At 55.7% G+C, this 17704-nt stretch overlaps 1 protein-coding gene across 4 annotated transcripts in view; it reads left to right on the forward strand.

Annotated features, from left to right (window-relative positions):
• Window positions 1-17704, forward strand: part of SEPTIN5 (septin 5) — a 47578-nt gene that overhangs the window by 15287 nt on the left and 14587 nt on the right. The window contains exon 1 of one of the 4 annotated variants that reach the window (XM_075167988.1): window positions 15834-16143. The exons of 2 other annotated variants lie outside the window; for them this stretch is intronic. In XM_075167988.1, the coding sequence (XP_075024089.1) occupies window positions 16054-16143 (90 nt within the window). In that variant the 5' untranslated portion in view covers window positions 15834-16053. Of the gene's footprint in view, window positions 1-15833; window positions 16144-17704 lie in introns of those variants that run through there. One more of the 4 variants, XM_075167989.1, reaches the window with a different exon arrangement.

The raw sequence follows: 17704 nt of genomic DNA on the forward strand, positions 1-17704 counted from the left end.
TCTGTGCCTGGTGCCAGGACTGAAGAGAGATTCCTTTCTCTGGCGCCCACTGCTTCTAGAAGGGCTGAAGCCCACAAGGGAAGAAGCTCTTGCTTTCATTGTGTTTTTGGCTGGTTGGTGTCCAGGGCTGGCCTCTGGAAAGAGGCCGGGCAGCGAAGTGCTCGCTGGGAGAAGCAGTCATGCCGTACTTCTGAAGTGTCGTGTGATCCAGAGAAACTAGCCTGGGTTTGGCAGCGCACATGGTCCTGAGTTCCAGTCCTCCATCTGCTTGAAGGAAGTCCTAGGAATATGCGGCACGTGATCCACAGCTGTGCATACAAGCCTGCTCTGCCCCTTGCTCCTCTATCTACCTGTTGCATTTGCAATAGCTCCCGTTCCCCCGTGGTAATGGAGTAAGAAGGTATCACACCCAGCGTTGCTTTGGCCAGTTGCTGCTGTGGCACACGTGAGGCCAAGGCCGTGTGCATGGGCTGCAGTTGGATTGGGTCCAAACAGCGTATGGATCGCAGCAGCTGTATTTCCTGACAAAATGGCCCCATCCAATGGCTGCCGTTGCAATGAGACTGGGAATTCTGGAAGAGACACACAAAATCTCAGTGCCTTCCTGTGTAGAGCAAAATCGGGGGTGCGGGGAAAAAACCATGACCGTGTAGGAGGGAGCTGTGTGACAGTGATGTGTGTTGGCTGTTACTGCTTGCGGCACTGTTGGATGCTGCGGTCAGTTTAGTGCTTCCAAGAATGAGACACTGATTCATCTGTGGTCAATGAATTTTTAAAATGATGCCACTAAACTGTCAGTCTGGTTTCTCTTGGCCAAGTGCGGCCATTGCAAGGCTCTTTTCCTTAGGACTCCGCTCTGCTGGTGACCTGAATTTCCGTCCTCCTTGCTCAGCCTGGTTCCTCGGGTGTTGGGTTAAGTACCGCCTGATCCAGGTGGGAGAATCCTGCTGCCACCTTGGCCAGTGTGGCCACCTGGACAGTGGAGAATGGGGCTGTGCTGGAGAGGCCACAGGGTTGTGGTGTTGGTGCTCAGCGCTGTCTGGATAGGATCAGTCGCCAGTAGAAACCATTTCCAACACTGTGTGCATGGGGAGAAAGGGTTGGGCTGCTGCAGTGCAGGCTTTTGAAGGCCAGCAGTTGGAGCTGGGCACAAGGTGGAGCAGCGTGGCTGAGCTAGTCTGACAGCACCAAGCTGTGATTTCTCCCCACTGCTCAGGTTGGGTTGGATTTGGGGAGCTGGGGGTCAAGCGTAGTCCTGTGCAGCTTGTGCCATACCCTGCTGTTAACTCCAAGCAGTTTCTGCCAGGTTTGTTCTTGCAGGGGAAGGAGGGAGGGTGGAGGGTTCAGCTGGCAGCTGACGGGGAGGCAGAGATTAATGAAGTGTTGAGCTCTTAATGGGGAACATGCTCTGTTGATTTGGGTTTCCCTCCCCACCCATCCCGCTCTTTTTAATCTGTGGCACAGTCTTGAGAGCAGCTTGAGAACGGAAGTGATTTCAGACTGGAGGTGACCTCATCCGTCTCCAGCTCCGAGGTGGAGCAGCGTTTGGAGCCGCAGCCGCAGCTTACGCTGCTCTTTGAACAAGGCAGGCACGAGGGGCTGAGGCTCCGGGGAGAGCCCTGTGCTTCCTACCCAGCGGAGTGCTCTTGGCATGTGTGGGGTAGGGTCTTGCCTCGAGGCCTCCTGCAGTCTGCCAGCCCCCTGAGTGCGGGCGTTGGTAGGACGCAGCTCCAGCCCTGCGAGGTCCTGGCATCTCACCCCGATTGCCGGCATTTAGGGCTGCTTGGTGATGCCCGAGCTGTTGTGCTGCTCTCTCCGATGGTTGCGACCTCTGTGGGGAGGGGACAGGGGGTGCAATGTGGCCCCTTTTGTGCTGGTGGAGGGAACGGCCCCGTGGAGGAGCAGCACCAGTGTTGGGAACCGGCCCCGTGGGTCTGCTGGAGGAAGGGGGTGTGCTGGGGGCTGGGCTGTGGCACGGTGCTCCCCAGCCCCACGCCTGAGGGGCAGCGCCCCGCTGCCAGGTGGTATGGCTGTGCAAGTGGGGGTGGCCGTGGGGTTTTTTATCTTTCTGTTCTCATCTTTCTACATGCTAGAGCCGGGGAGGAAGTAGGAAGGAGAAGAAGACAGAGCAGAGTCCAAAAAACACAGCTGGACAAGAGGCCTTTCTGGAAATGGCACATCTGAAAGGAGGTTGTAGCGAGGTGGGTGTTGGTCTCTTCTCCCAAGTAACAGCGATAGGACGAGAGGAAATGGCCTCAAGTTGCGCCGAGGGAGGTTTAGATTGGACATTGGGAGAAATTTCTTTACTGAAAGAGTGGTCAGGCCTTGGAACAGGCTGCCCAGGGAAGTGGTGGAGTCACCATCCCTGGAGGTATTTAAAAGACGTGTAGATGAGGCGCTTAGGGACATGGTGTAGTGGGCATGGTGGTGTTGGGTTGACGGTTGGACTCGATGATCTTGGAGGTCTTTTCCAACCTTAATGATTCTATGATTCTGTATCAGAGCAGTTGCCTGATGAAAAGTTCAGGCCTGTCCTGCAGGGTGCTGAGCCATGCCCAGCTGGAAGACATGCTCAGTGCCATCGTGTGTTGGTGCAGGAAGGTGCTGAAGGTACGTGCATGGATGGAAGAGTCCATGCTGGGATCTTTGTATCTGAGGGGCCTGTGGATCAGTGGAAAAAGGGGATCGGAGCCCTCTCGGAGGCTTTGCTTTCTAGGAGCGGAGATGTCAGTGGGAGCACTGAGCATCTGGAACGTGGGGTGGGAGCCAGCTGGGGTGTCAGCTCCAGGTCCCAGGCAGTGGCGGGGAGCTCAGGAGACCACAAGCAGACGCTGCTTGCAGAAACTACCAGAGAATTCTCCTTCCTGAGATGGCAAAGGGCCCTTCTTCCTCCTGCCTTGATGTCTGCTACTCTGAGATGGCCAAGATTTTCTCTTGCACAGTTGGAGTCTGGAGTCCTTGGACTCTGCCAGTATCCAACAGGTCCAGCTCTACCCTGGCTGCTGGAGCTGCTCTGCTTGCGCAGCTTTGGACTTCAGTAAATGACCGTGTGCTCCAGTAAGGACAGCTTCCAAGCGCTGTCTCGCAAGCTGTGTGGGGGAGTCCAGCCACTTCCCCTTAAGCCTAGTTGTCTTCTGGCTCGAGCTCAAGCTGAAGAGATGCTGGGCTGTGGCGGGCTATGGGTGGGAAAATAAAAGCAGTCTTTTCTCATGTCCCTGTGGCTGTGTGGCTGCAGAGGAAACTCCCTGTAGCTGGGTAGGCAGTATTGGAGGGGGATAAGTTCACTGGAGGAATTTGCTTTTCTCTTGGCCTCATCCCAGGTAGTATCAAGACTCTTGCTTGGAGATAAATCCCCTCCCACCACTGCTAAACAGGGAGAGTTTAACCATTTGTGGGATCTAGCAAGAGGCTTCCCCCAGCCCTCCTGCCCCTCTTCCCTGTTGCACTAGGAGCAGGGACTCAAACAGATCCCGTCATGACTGTGTCACGGTGAGGACGAGGGTTCACAGTCCCGTTTTCCTCCTTCCTGCCTCAGAGTTGTCTCCGTGCCTGTATGTGATGGAACAATCTGAAAGTGCATGGAGAAGCAGGGATTTTGCACAAAAATGTCCCGTTTGTCCCCTCTGCTCAGCATCCCACAGCTGGGCCCACGACACTGGAGTGCAGGTGACTGTGCCCGGCTGGGTGACAGAGGAGCTCTGCCACGTCTGTGAGAGGGGGTTTGGGTCAGCGGAGCCCCAAGGGAGGCTTGTGCTGCTGTCAGTGGTGAAGGACACGCGGTGCCAGCGCTCGCCGCTTGGCAGGGCTCAGGACCTTGGCAGTCCCCTGCCATCTGCAGCCTCCTGTGTGTGAGCCCCAGCAGCATCCCAGAAAGGGGCCATTGAGCCCCGAGCCCTGCCTGCTGCCGGAGTCAGGAGGGCACAATAAAGAAGATGTGTCCACGCAGCAGCCTGGAATGGGCTCGTGTATCGGGAACAAACGAGCCTTTGTACCGGGCGCTGCCTTCAGCGGGAGGTTTGTCAGCTCTGGAGCTGGGATGCTAATGCGGGGCGCTCTGCCCAGCCCCGCTGCGCTGCTCGGGCTTCCCCCTGGTTCGGGGGGGGTGGCAGGGTCACCGGTTTTTCCTTCGCTGTGGGAGGTCTTTGGAGCGGGTCCTGCTTGCCCGAGCACGGCTTTACCCGGTGGGCTGAGTAGCTGCAGGAGACAGGACTCTCCTGGCCTCTCAAGTCCCGGTGTTCAGCAACCTGGCTGCTGTGCCACGTGTGTGGCCCGAAGCTGTGCGTGTACGGGCTGTGTGTCTTCCCTGCAATGCATAAAGTCCCCAGGAGCGGCCTTAGGGTGACTGGGACAGGGCTGTCATGGATCGGGAATGTCACCTGGGGCTTTGAGGGGAAGTGTGTCTTGGGAGGAGTTGAGCAGAGCAGGCTGAGTGGGACTGCTTGACAATATGTGACAGCAAAGCAAAGTCAGATTGGAGAAGTAGTGAGGGAAGCTCCTACGCTTGGGCTCTTGCACTAGACACACTCATTACAGGAGGATGCTTGAGAGAAAGCTGGCTTTTCTGGCTTTTCTCTCATATATTGAGAATGGGCTTGAGGTCTGTCCCCTGGGGTTCCTCTCCCCTGGCTGCTCTCCCATTTCTGGTTGCAGCATCGGTGCCGCAGTGGTGCTGAGCGTGGCTGTGCCTGCAGGAGGTGCCTGCTGGGTGGTTCAGAGGTGCCCTCTCCAGAGCGGTGTGGTTGGTGGTGGGGTATGCGAAACCACAGATGGGCTGAGAAGCTGGTGATGGGATTGGGGCAGTGGGACAAGATCATGTTGGGCAGGATCCCCTCCGTGAAGCTGTGGAGGATGCTCTAGGCTTTTGATTTTGTGGCAGTTTTGTCCAGCTGGTTGCTGCTACTGCAGTATTGCAGTGTGCTACTATTGCTGCATTTTGTTCATGGTATGTCCTGATATTTCACCCTTTCTCACCTAAGAGCACTGTTCTCCAGGAGAACTCAGTTCAGCTCTCTCCAAGCAAGACTATGGAAGATTTTGTTGGGAAGGAAAGGAGAACTTCGTGCATGTTCTGCCGCTCTCTGCCATGGTTGCGAATCCACCACAGGCACCAGTTCTTCCAAAGTGAGGAATCGCTGAGGGGAATTGCAGAGCCCGAGGGCAGGCTGAGAGGAGCGTAATGCCTCTTCTGGCTCTGAAAAACACTGTGTGCGCTCAGAGAGGAAGCAGCAACCACAGGAAGAGGGTAGCTGCCGAACTCAAATTGCCAAGAATTAAGCAATCTGTTTCAAAGCATGAAACCTCCTGTTGAGCAAGAGGACTGTTTTCCCTCCCAAGGCAGGTGTGACTGGTAAAACGAGGCAGCAGAGTCCTCCTGCAGTTCAGCTGCCAGACAGGGCCGATACTTCCTTAGCCCTCCCCACGCAGGGTGTCCCCTGTTTTTATCCCTTTCTTCCTCCTGATACTGTTTTCAGAAGCTGCCTGGACACTCCCATGCTACACACTGCCGTTTTTCTCCACCGTCTGCTCTGTGCTTTTGTGCTGGCTAGGACTGTGCAGGCACCGCTGGGACGTCTTGCCCCTTTTTGGGGCAGGTGGGTACGTGGTTGCCCCAAGCAGCACGTACATAAAGACGAATACATGAAAAAGGTGTCTAGGTAAAGATTCCTCTGCGCTGTGTGATCCCTGCAGGACCCCCATATAGAAAGAAAGAGGGCCTGGTAGCTGTTAATTTTGGGATCCTGGCTTATCAGTGGCAGATCCTTTTTGGCTTTGTAGAGGGCAGACCAAGAGATGTGGGAACAGCTTCGTCAACCCCTCCTCTGCTGCGGTGCCATGCAGAGCAGTGTGTAAGGCAGTGCAGTTGTGCTGTCTGCCGGGAGTAAGTTCTCTGTGCCCGCAGGGAAGTGGCCTGTGGGTGGGTGTATGACGGAGCTTGATAGCAAAACCAAAGTGAGAGGGCTGCCCTGCCTCCCAGGTGTGTATTTTGCACAGAAGGGAGGTACTAGGTTGCTCTGGGGAGGGCGAATTCAGACTGTGTCTGTCCCAGCTGGCTGGCTGTTCGGTCCCTGTGTGCTCAGGAGAGCAAAGTCTCTCCGGAGTCCTGTCCTCTGTAGCCGCTCCTGTGAGCCAGCACCTAAGCGGAAGCAGATGGTGTCATCTCGGCGGTTAGTAGGAGTCTCTCACTGCTGCAAAACTGCTGATGACGTTTGGGGTTGGACCGAAGCAGAGAGGGGCTGCTGCGCTGATGGGGCGTGCTTGCTCACGGCTCTGTGCTGGGGTGCCTGTTATCGCCTCTCTGTTGCAAGAGCACTGCGATTGCTGAGCTGACCTCCCAGCCCGGCGAGCTGCGGTGCTTCCTGTAGCAGCCTCAGACCGGGTGTTCATCTGGGTACCACAGAGCCATCAGGACCTGTCAGTGTCCATCAATTTTGGTAAATAATCCGTATGATCGTCCTTAGGGTGAATTCCAGACCTTGCATATCACACCGGCATTATGGAAGGGCATGGGTAGCTCTCTGGTATCCAGCACAACCTCTGTTAAGATTCTGAGCCAGATACTTCTCCATCCAAGAAGATCTTTTGCTCTGTTTCACTACAAACTCAGACTAACTACTCTCATTTTTTCCCTACTGGTCAGCATCTCTGATAAGGAGAAGCAACACTCAGCAGTGACTGACTATTACTCTTAAGCGTGGAAGAAACTTTGTTTAAATTCCCTTTGACAGCACAATTTGATTTAGATATTCAGTGACTTGAAGTTTCCTCCCATCATCACAGCATTTAACAAAATGTGAATCTCTAGTCACGCCGCAGGGCCCAGAGAAGCAGTAAGTTGTGCAGGAGAGGTGTAACCAGGCTTGGTGTTTGCTGGAGCAAATAGATGGGGGAGAAGGGGAGAGAAAGGTGTTGGAGAGCATCTCTTGATTCCCTTTTTGATTATTCTGATGGCATCCTCCCCAGCCACGGCCTCGGTGTCTGCGCTGGCAGGGTACGCGGAGCCAGCGACGGCCGCACAGCCGCAGGGAACTGGGGAACAATCCTCGTCCCCAGCCTCTCTCATTGGCCTGAGCTGCACAAGCCTTGGGCTGTAGAAAATTTTGACAGTCTTTGAAGTGTGGGATGAGCACAGCCGTTTGCTGCCTTGCAGGCCTTACCTTTTCTTCTTCTTTCATGCAGCAAACTGCCAGGCTTTGTATCTGCCTGGTTGGTCCCACAGCTGTGTCGGTGGCCCACAACACAGCTGTGCTGGGGACATCTTCGGGTCAGCCGGGGCTGTGATGCCCTTCGGGAACACCACGCCACGCTGCCGCCATGCAGTGGCAGCGCTGATCCGGTGCGGTCACTGGTGTGCGCGGTGTGCCAAGCCCCGGGAAGCTCGGCCAGGCCGCAAATGGTGGAAGAAGCACCGACTGCTCAATGGCTGCAGTGTCTCGGGCCTCGTGGCCTGCGAGCCTGCCAGCGGTGCAGCTGGGTAACGCTCCATCCAGCACTTGGTGGGCAGCCAGCAACGGGCTGGCACGGATATGGGGGGAGGGAGTCAGCAGCAAGCTCCTGAAATCTTCCAAAAGTCTTTTCAAAGCCCCCTCCGTGGGGCAGGCAGCAGTTTGGTTTTTGCAGCCAGGTGGAGAGTAGAAACTACCCAGCCCAGGCAGCGATGCGGAGCTGCTGGAGGCCTCGATGGTTTGCACTGGAGGGCTGTGAGACCCGCGGTGCTCTGCACGGGCTCAGGACATTGCCCGTGGAGAACACAGTATGTTACAGGGTACGAGAAGTCAGGACTGACAGATCATCTCTGAAAACGTCAGTCTGTACATCTCCTGCAAGGGGGGATCCGCAAATCCCAGCAGCATAAACTCCTCCTCTGCTGACCTCTGTCAGGTGGAGATGATGTGGCTGGGCATCTCTGCAGGTCCTGGGGACGCTTTTGCAACAATCAGGCCTTCAGGTACCAGTACTGCTTCCCAGAAAGCCTCTGCTTAGTGGCAGGGGACTTGTACACTCAGTGAGGATCTCTGTGGATACTTCATCTGGGCACACACTCCTTCCCTTCTCTGGGAGCTCTGAGAGACAGCTCTGTGTTGATTTACCCCAATTCCGTCCAACTCCATCTCTTCCTCAGGTTTCCTGCAGGAGACTGTTACGATCTTTTCCTGAGAGCATCTCACACCACTGCTGATAATCAGGTGTGCTTTTTTAGGCCCTACCTGAAAGGAGTGTTTTGCACCACTGCTCGTAAATTGAGGTGTGCTGCAACCCCAGTGCAGCTGATTGCTTATTCCTGCTGATTAGCTAATTGCTTCCAATTGCCAACAACATCACACTCATTTTAATCACATGCATTTTCTGGGTCACTTGGGGAGAAGGGGCAGGGTGCAGGTGTGGGAGGGAAAGCCGTGTTTGCTGGACTGAAAAGGACAAATGCTTCTGCAACGAAGTACTCAGATTGTTGCGCAGTTCGCTCTGCTGTTTGTACTGAACCAAGAGCAACATCAAGGGGAGGAAGGGAGCAGAAATTCCCTCTGACTAATGCTGCTGGATTGTGCAGGGCTGCGGGGGAACTGCCAGCCAGAGAAACCATCAGGAGGAAAAAGGAAATGGAAGGGGAATCTAATTATCCATCTGCAAAGACAGACACTAGTCCTGACGCGGGGCCCAGCCCTGGGCAGGCTGATGTGGGCAGTGAGGTTTGCACAGCCTGGTCGTATGGCAGGGCTGGGAAATGGGCTGGGAAATGGGCTCCCGAGGGTCCCCTCTGGGGTGGCAGATGGTTGAGCGCACATCATGGGGAGCTGGGTGAGACCGGAATCCACACAGCTGCGTTCGCCGGGGACACTGCCCCATGCTAAGCTCCAAGGGGTGACACTTCGCAGTCGTGTCTCGGTGGAGGCGGAGCGTGGGCAGAGCTGTGCAGGTGGAAAAGGAGGAAGGAAAATGCTTGGCACCCTCTCAGCAGGCTCATCTCAGTCAAGTGGGCTGGTGGTGCAAGCCCAAGGGTGAGGGAAGGAAGGTGGAGGTCCCCGAGCGCCTCTGCCATCTCAGCGAGCGTGCGCAAGGACCGTGCTTCGCGTTACTGCAGTGTGACTGCGCGGGGGCAGCTGAAGGCGGGGAGGGAGGGTGGGAGACTGGAGCCTGGGGGTCTGAGCACTGGATGGAGACCTGCGGGAGACCCCCTAGGAAGGAGGAGGTGCCTCTGCCTCCTTGTCATGGAAAGCAGCAGTCTGTCTGGCCTTGAAGGGTGCAGTCTGCAGAGCTTTTCAGGCTGGCTGAGGCTGGCTTTGCTCTCCTTGGGTGCCTCCCAGGACTGAAGGTTGCTTTAGAGAGCTGCCTTTTTCCCCTTAACTAATGGAATTAAAAATCATCTGGTGAGCTAAGAGTGGGCTTATTCTCCTCTCTTGTGGGCATCAGTTACTCCTAAAGTTATGTTAATTGTAGCTGGGAGACCCAGACAGAGGTTGGGAGCTGTCCCAAGACAGTTGGCTTTCGTTCTCTCAATATTGTTTTCAGGAGCCTGCTGGGAGGACAGCAGGGTTAAGAAAGACCTCCTTGCAGGGCTGGGAGTATCTATGAGACGGGTGTACTGGAGATGAACCAGGAGCATCCCTGCTTGGGTGGAGCATCCCTTTTCCAGCCTTGTTTGTCCGCTGCCTTGCTCTCCATGGTCCGTGCTCGGTGTGCTGTTTGCAGGTGTGGTGCCCCAGCCTGGACTGTCTTCCCCGGCGATGCCCTTGGACTAGCGCCCGCTGGACCAGGCGTGAGTGTCTCACGATGCTCAGAGGCCGTGATGTCCTCTCCAGTTCAGGATTCAGCCTCTTTGGTAGACAGGCCTGATCCTGCATCCCTTACTCACGTGAGCAGTCGTCTCTATTTCAAAGGGACTACTCGGTGAGTAAGGATCGCAGGATTGGGACCACTACCTATAACTTTAAAGTGGACCTTCTGTAGGATCCTGTCCCCAACCTTTTTCTGTTCATGTATGTTAATATGCATCAAGAGCTTCCAAAACTGCTGATGCTCTTGTCATTTGGATGGAGAACCTGAAAGCTGGAGAAGCAGTGCCCTTCCATTTTGAAGGATAAATCACCATTATTTTCCACCCTCTTCCACCAAACGGCTCCCAGCCCAGCCAGCGCCTGTGCCATGGAACAGTGTGTACGTTTGTCTCCCAAGTGTTCCTGTTCCCGGCTTCCCGGGCTTGGCAGGGCTCTGCTCTGCCTCTCTCTGGTTTTCCCAACTGTGGCTTTGAGATGAGGGGCAGGGAATCTATTTAAGCCTGATTTGTGCTGCAGAGCTGGAGGATGAAGCAGAGGGAAAGATGAGCAGCGGTAGCGCTGAGAGACTGCTGCAGACCTTCCTGCGCCGCCTGGTTTCTCCTCCTGTCTGAACAGGCTAAATTTGGAAACCTCTGTCCTTTGCTAAGGTTTTGAATGTGCTCGCAATCGGAGGTGCCAGTGCCTGCGAGCCTGCGTGAGGCGGAAGCAACGAGGGTTGCAGGTTTGATCTGCAAATTGATTTCTGTCTGGCCCCGGTCGGGGGAAGCCGCCGTGGGAGCTCCCTGTTCGGACACCGAGCGCAGCCCTGTCCCCCCGCGGGACCCGCTCTTCCGCGGGCCGGCTTCTCCCTCGCGTGGAACGTGTCGGTACCGCACCAGGGAAGGTCTGGCTGGAAGTGGCTCCTCCTGTGCTTCTGCGGAGAGGAGAGCAACCGAGCGTTTTGTGGAAGAGTTCCAGCCAGCTCCACATCTGCCCAGTTTGTTACGTTTTGCAGATTATCCTAAATGATGAGCGGAGGAGCCGGGTGTGACGAGAGCTGTGAACTTGCTCCGGGAGAGAGTCACGAGTTTATGCAAGCGGGAGGCAATTTACAGTCGTTGGTCCTTTTTCGGAGCTGAATGTGGAGGCATTGCGTGAGTCACACAGTGCCTCTTGGGAAGGGTAAGGTACTTCAACTGGAAGCAGGGAGCACAAATACCTTTAAAATGGAATTTGACAGATTTCTGGAGGGATTATGTGACAAAGCAGCAGTGATCCTTGAGCGGAAATTAAAGCTTGACCTGTGGGGTAGGTAAAAGAAAAGACAGGAGATCTGTGTTGATGGTGCTTGTGGCACTGTATGTACAGGAGATTAATCCAGTGCTTTGGGATTTCTGCAGTGCTGATCTGGTTTCTTGCTTTTCCCTGAGCATCAAAGGATGAAGCCTTTGTGTCAGGGCTAAAAGTGTCAGGGCTCTGATGCTCCCAGTAACCACTTACATAGAGCCTTGCTTGCAAATTCAAGGTTAAATTAATCATCAGAGTTTGGATCAGCAAGGCATCTTCTCTTGGGTCAGGTCAGCAGGAACATCAAGGTAGAGTGTGCAGCTCTGCTGGTGACGGAGGAGCGGAGTCCAAACCTTGTGACACCCGTGAGATTCACAAGTCTGGAGGCAGCACCGACGTTCCACGCGGTGGGAGAGGAGGCAGCAGGAGGAGAAGGTGGGAACCGAGCCGTGGAGGTTCCCAGCTGTGCACCCACAGGGAAGGCATCTGCAGCTCCTCAGCCTCCATTGCCCTGCTCCAAGCTGGGAATGGGTTTACTGCCTGCTGCTGCTCTCGTTCGACTTGAACAAACAGCTCCTCTGGAAGCGCCCTTCCCGTCCTGGTAGAAGGTAGCCAGGAACCGAATTTCCCTTCTGTGGGGAATTCTGAAAATAGCTTTGTCTGCTTCAGAGGAAAAAACATAAATGCTGTCATGACGTGCTGCTCAAGAGTGTCCGTCTGGACCATGCTGAAGATTTTCCTTCCATGACACGCTGCTGGTTGTTCACCAAGGATGGAGCCTGGGCACTGCAGTCCTTAGGCCATAGCATCTCTGCCAGAAACCAGCTCTCCTGCGGGTGGGGGACCTCTCTTCGAGCTGGCTGGGGCCCTGTCTCCCTGCACCATGCTGCTTCCCCTCCCTCCCCTTCCCCTGGGTGCTCTGGTTGATGTCAGGGCAGAGCCCTTCACACCTGGACCTCTGGATCTAGCTCCCGTTTGTATTATCTTTGCTGCTCCGAGCTGAGCCTCTTGGCTAAGCCCATGCAAAAGGCCGAGCCTGGAGGCTGCCGAGGAGGAAACCTCGCTTTGATGGGAGCCGGGGGCTGCCGGGAGGAAGGTGTGTGGGGCTGTGGTTGTGGTGGCTGGAACCTGGCCAGGATGGTGTAAATTTAACCGGGGATGGAATTTCCTCTCCCTGTCCCCATCCCTGTCTCTGATCTGTGCTGGTCTCTCCTCGCTCATCCTCCCGTCGTTTCTGCTCCTTGCTTTGTCGTGTTCGCAGCCGCCTCTGCCCACCGCACTGAGCTCCGTGTGGCTGATCTCTGCCTGTCACCGCTGCCGGGTCCTGAGCGCTGAGTGTTGTTCTTAAATGGGTGTATCGCTTCCAGCTCCGACGACTGTGTGATAGCACAGCCCTGCGCCTGCCTTCAATTAGGGCCGTTGGTGAAGCCTGGCTCCTTGTCCTTTGTTCCCCGGGCTGGCGCTGTGGAGTGCAGCCTGGGGGTTCGCCCCCCCTGCCCTCGCAAGGCTGATAGGCTGCTCTTGGCGAGCGTTTCTACGCTCCAGCCAGCTGCCCAGGGGTGAATTTCACCTTCTGTGAGTTCACATCTAAATACATGAAATAATGTGTTTTCCCTCCTCTCCTTAAAGCCCATCTTCAGCACTGCAGGCTAGAAATCCCCTCTAACAAAGGGAGAAGTAGGACACTGCTCCATCGACATTCCCACACGTGCTGTGTCCCCTGCCCAGAGCAGCCCTCGAGGCTGTGCTTGCCCCGAGCCGGCTTTTACAAGCCAAAGGAGAGGGATGTTGCAGAAGGATGGGCGCGCGGTTTGGCTCTGCCCTGGCTCCATTCTTAGTAAGCAAGTGCTCAACGCAGCAGCAACGTGGAGGGGCTGGGCTGTGCCAGGCAGCGCTCACTGATTATTTTTTTGTCTTTCTCTTTTGCTTGTCACAGTTTGACAAAGAAGGGCTGGTCCGTGAGGTGGGGTCAGCTTGGTGCACCCCAAGCCTGCCTTTCCCTTGCTGAGTGATTGGCGGGTTGGGGCCGAGCTGAGCTCTGCTCTGACAGTCGGAGACCTGGATTCTGCTGCCAGCTTCACCCCTGAGCTGCTGCTGCTGCTACCACGTGCCTGGAGGGGAGGTTAGAGGGACCTGTGGCCCACAAGCCAGCGGAAGAAAACACTTTGGTTTTGCTCTAGATCTTGAAAGGGCCAAGGTGTGCATTTCCCTGCTGAGCTCTGCTGCACACCGCCTGTGAGATGTCCTGTGTGCTATTTTTCCTCTTTTAAGGGTGCTGTACATGAGATTTCATGTTGGAGGAGCAGGACAGGGTTTACGCTGGGCATTTCCAGGGCCTGCGTGGAAAGGGAGGGGGCAATTAGGAAGGACAGGGGCAAAATAAGGTTGGCTTGGCTGTCTTTGGGAAGTTTGGACACGGACCAACCTGAGCCAATGGCTCCGGGTGTGTCACATGGCACATCTGAGGGACACAAATGTGTCCTCTCCGTGGCCGTCGTTTCTGGTTTGGTGACTCTGGGTAGGAGAGGAGCCAAGATGAGTGTCTGTAGGAGAGGCAGAGGAGGCTCAGTATAGGACCAGTTGACCCTCCTTCAGCATTTTGAAAGTCATAGCGCTGGCCACGCAGTCTTAAGATGCTCTCTGTAGCCAAGACCTGCCCTTCTGGGTTTCTTTTCCTAATCTGCTCTCTGCGTTCCCAGGCGTGGCCTCCTGGCTGGAGTTCCTCCCTGGCTGCCGGTCCTGAGAGCGAGTGTGATGTGTGAGAGCTCAAGGAGCTCGGGAGACAGTAGCTCCTTGTTCCTCTCTGCGCTGTCAGCACGGCTCCTGGGGCCATGAACAACACTGTGGTTTTGTTGCAAGCAAATCATTGTTGACTTCGTCTGTGATCCCAGCTGAGAAGAATGCTCTGATTTGGTGCAGTGGGCTTGTGGGGACACAGCATGTCTCCATGTACCCGTGGAAGATCCTTGTGGTTGGTGGCCATGTGGCCTGTGGTCCCCAGACAAGGGTTTACCAAGCCATGAGAATTCATGGGGGTTGGAGAGGGTTTGCTTGCAGCTATTGTGGTTTATGGTATGGAAGGACTGGTGAAACCTCTGTGTTCTCAAGAAAGTTTGGATGCATCTTTGGTCTGCCCAGTGCAGACAGTATGGTACCTTCGTTGCTCCTCAGTCATGCGCAACCTGCAGACCTTGGTGGTGGAGTCCTCCAGTCAGGAAAGCAGGGATTAGGTATTGTGAATCTGGGAGGAAAAAAACCAGTGTCATGAGCGTGGCCTGACCTACCACTGGGCTGGGAGGACGTTGTAGGATTATCGTCTACTTGAGGAGTGGAGCAACGTTCAGAGCCGCTGAATGGGGACGTGTTCTGAGAGGTGGCAATTCTTGTCACACCTGGATCTCAGTCCAGGCCTTCTGCTTGACTGTTACATGCAGAAACAATTGGGAACAAAACCCAGTGGGTGTAATTTAAGGATGCTGCTGGCAGAGCAGGGTCGTTTGGAGAAGGGCTTCATGCAAGCGATATGACAGCTGCCGTCTGGCAGGAGTTTTTCTGCTCTGGGAGTGTTTCCCAGTTCTCCTCCATTTATTTTTCTCAGCGTTTGAGACCTCGTGCCTGCACCTTCTGAGGTCGCCTTTCCCTCAGCTTGCAGGATGGCAGCATAGGTAAAACACTGTTCTTCTTTTTCCTTCTTTCCTTTTTTTTTCCAGCATGTGGTGTGTTTCTAAGACCTTTCCGCTCCCACAACTGCCCCCAGACTTCAGGCCACTGGAGACCTTGCAGTAACTTGGTACCTTATAGCAGAACCTGGTGTCAGCCACGCTTGGGGTGCACAGTAGAGGCCCCGGGTTGTGGCCTGAGGTGACCAGGGCAGACCCCACTGATCAGGTGCTCTCTGGAGCTGCTGCCAGAGACCTGCGGTTCCCAGAGAAGCAGCGGGAGCTCTGGCTGGGAGCGAGGCAGGAGCGTGGCAGCAGCCTGCGTCCTTCCCCGTTTGCGAGCAGAAAGCTGCTCAGGAACCCGTGTGGCAAGTGGCAGGTTCCTCCAGCACCACCAGTGTTGCCATCTCCTGTGACTTTATTATACGTGCTGTGATATTAAACCCCAGTTTCTGGAATTGTGATTATATGAGATTATCAGCTTTTCTCTGTTTCAAATAAATTCCTGTTCAGTTTCTATGGCTGCGTAGAAAAGCTGGAAAGCAGGTCTTATACGCAGGTTCAGAATCCAAACGAGGTTTGAATGATTTTTCTGTGTGTGGTAGGCAGTTGCTGGGCTGGGTACTTGTGCTTAACAAATACACGGATACTTCTTTATTTTGAAATGTCTTCAAAGCTTAAATGGTTGCTGTAAGGTCCAGAATACATCAGCTGCTATTCCAATTGGATTCAGAGATGACGCTGCAATATAGCCTGGACTAGACAACAGATGGACCTGCACCACGTCAACCAGGACTAGGATCTGGGGGTTAAGTTTGGACCCAGCTTTTTCGGGGCTTTCCGGACCTTTTAGACCTTCGCACACACAACCAGAAGCAGCACGTTTTCACCAAGAGCAGGTTTCCTTGCAGCAAACCTTTGTCTCGGCTGCATCAGTCAGGATATCTAAGAAATCCTCCAGCTGAATAAGCCCATCTGACAAAAGGAGTCAGACTCATGGCTGGGACAGCATCCGGTACGTGCACAACCGCTCCGCGGGACGCTGGCAGAGCGAGAGACGTTGCCTCTGGCCTGCGGCCGTGGTGGCTTTTGTCCTGTCCTTGCTGGCAGGCTCCTCCCGCAGCACAGGCGGAGGGAGGAAATCCCGGGCAGCTGCCGTGGGAGCCCGCTCGCCTCTTCTCTCCTCGCCTCGCCTCGCCGGGCCGCCGCGCCGAGGCGAGCTGAGCCAGCCCTGCGTGTGTGTGCATGCGTGGGCGGGGGGGCTGCCGCATGGATTTAGCGAAGGCTGGGAGGGAACACATGGGTTGGGTTTTTTTTTTCTTGGCCCGCGGTGGCTGTCCGTCCTGCCGGCCGCGGTTATGGATTCGATCATTATTCAGGAGCGGTTAGTGGAGCGGCTGCTTTCTCCCCGGACGCAGGCACAGCGAAGCCACCCGGCCAAGCTGAAGGTACGGGGATGTATTTATAGCACCGTGCGAGCCGGGGAGCAGCAGGGACAGGAGGGGGGAGGATGGTGCCCGAGCAGACGTGTGCAGCACGAGATGAGACCTCTGAGGAGCAGAGGAGCGGAAAGACGCTGGTAAGGGAGAGATGGCGGGGACAGAAGGGAGGGGAGCAGCCCCCGCAGGAGCGGGGCTGAGGGACGCGCTGGACAGCTGGGAGATACGCGACATATTTTTGTGTGGTTGGTTGGTGCAGTGATTCCCTCTCTGAATGGCGTGTGTGTGCTCGGGGGTGCTCGGGGCAGGAGTTGGCGCTGTGCGTGTGCCCAAACGCAGTCTGGTTTGTGTTACCGTGTTATCGCTGTGCTTTGCTAGCCGGTTTTCTTTCTGCTGCAGCAAATGCTGGTGGGCGAGTGGTTTTGCTGGTACTCCCATGCTCAGCCCCAGGCCCGAGGCAGCAGATGTACACGGGAGGTGCCCCGGGGGCTGTTTGCGCTACGAATTTACGCAGTTTTCTGGCAATGAAAGGAAGCGAAGGGTCTGCTTCTCCTCTGGGGCTGGGCTGTGCTGGTTCGTGCAGACGCGGATGTGGCGGCCGTGCCTGGCCAGAGGGGAACGGCTGGAGGAAGGGCTGCCTGGGAGGGAGCTGGACGGCTTGCACTGGAGGCTGTAACACCGAGAGGACCCCCCCTGAAGAAGTGGAGGCAGGGGCACCAGGATCCCAGCACAAGCTCCATCATTTCTGGGATTTGCTCCAGACCTGGGGTAGGGGCTGTTCTTCAAATTTTCTGTGGTTCCATGGTGTTTAATTTTAGCCCTTTTGAATATACCCAGCAAGGCTTCGTTTATCACCAGGCTGAATGGTGAAGTCACACGAGATCTGGATTGGTTTAAACAGCACGTCCACCAGGGAGGTGGGGAGGGGATCGGGAATGGCAGGAGCGATGGAGACCATGCTGCGTACCCTGTCTTGGAGGTACAGACAGCCCTGTGGACACCTTGGTACCGGGGATGGCTTTTCCTCTTATGCAACAGATCCCAAATGTCTCTACCCCCGACAGGAACAGGTCTTGAAGGCACCAGTGCTTTGTTCCTTGGCTTGAACTCCCAGGGAGAGCACTGTCTGCCAGGGAGCCTTGGCCACCTCGGCCAGGTGGTGGAGGATGTGAGGATGCAGCTTGTTGCTGTGATGTCTGGTGAACCAGCCAGCATGTGCTAAGGGAGAGTACAGACATGTTTTGCTTGGCTTGGGGAGCTTTGGTTTGTAACAGGGCCCCAAAGGTCAGCCACATCTCTCGGTGGCCTCCGCTGCGGTGTGTGGGGCACGTTCCCAGCCGCGTGGGAGCAGGATGCCAGTGGGAACAAAGGCAGCACGTGGAGGAGGCGGTGGGGAGAGGGGCTCCTCGTGCCAGAGTGCCGCTGGCTCCGCTGGCCGGGGCCCTCTCCCGACAGCTGGGGCTGGCGAGGGAAGCGCGGCGCAGTGACCGGCTGTCCCAGCCTGCGTCAGCTTGACAGGAGTTGGCTCGCGAGGGTCAGGAGCATGTGGAGGGGCCTGTGATGCCTCCAG

The sequence above is a fragment of the Calonectris borealis genome, chromosome 18 (genome assembly GCF_964195595.1).
Source record: "Calonectris borealis chromosome 18, bCalBor7.hap1.2, whole genome shotgun sequence".
NCBI classification, from domain to species: Eukaryota; Metazoa; Chordata; class Aves; order Procellariiformes; family Procellariidae; genus Calonectris; species Calonectris borealis.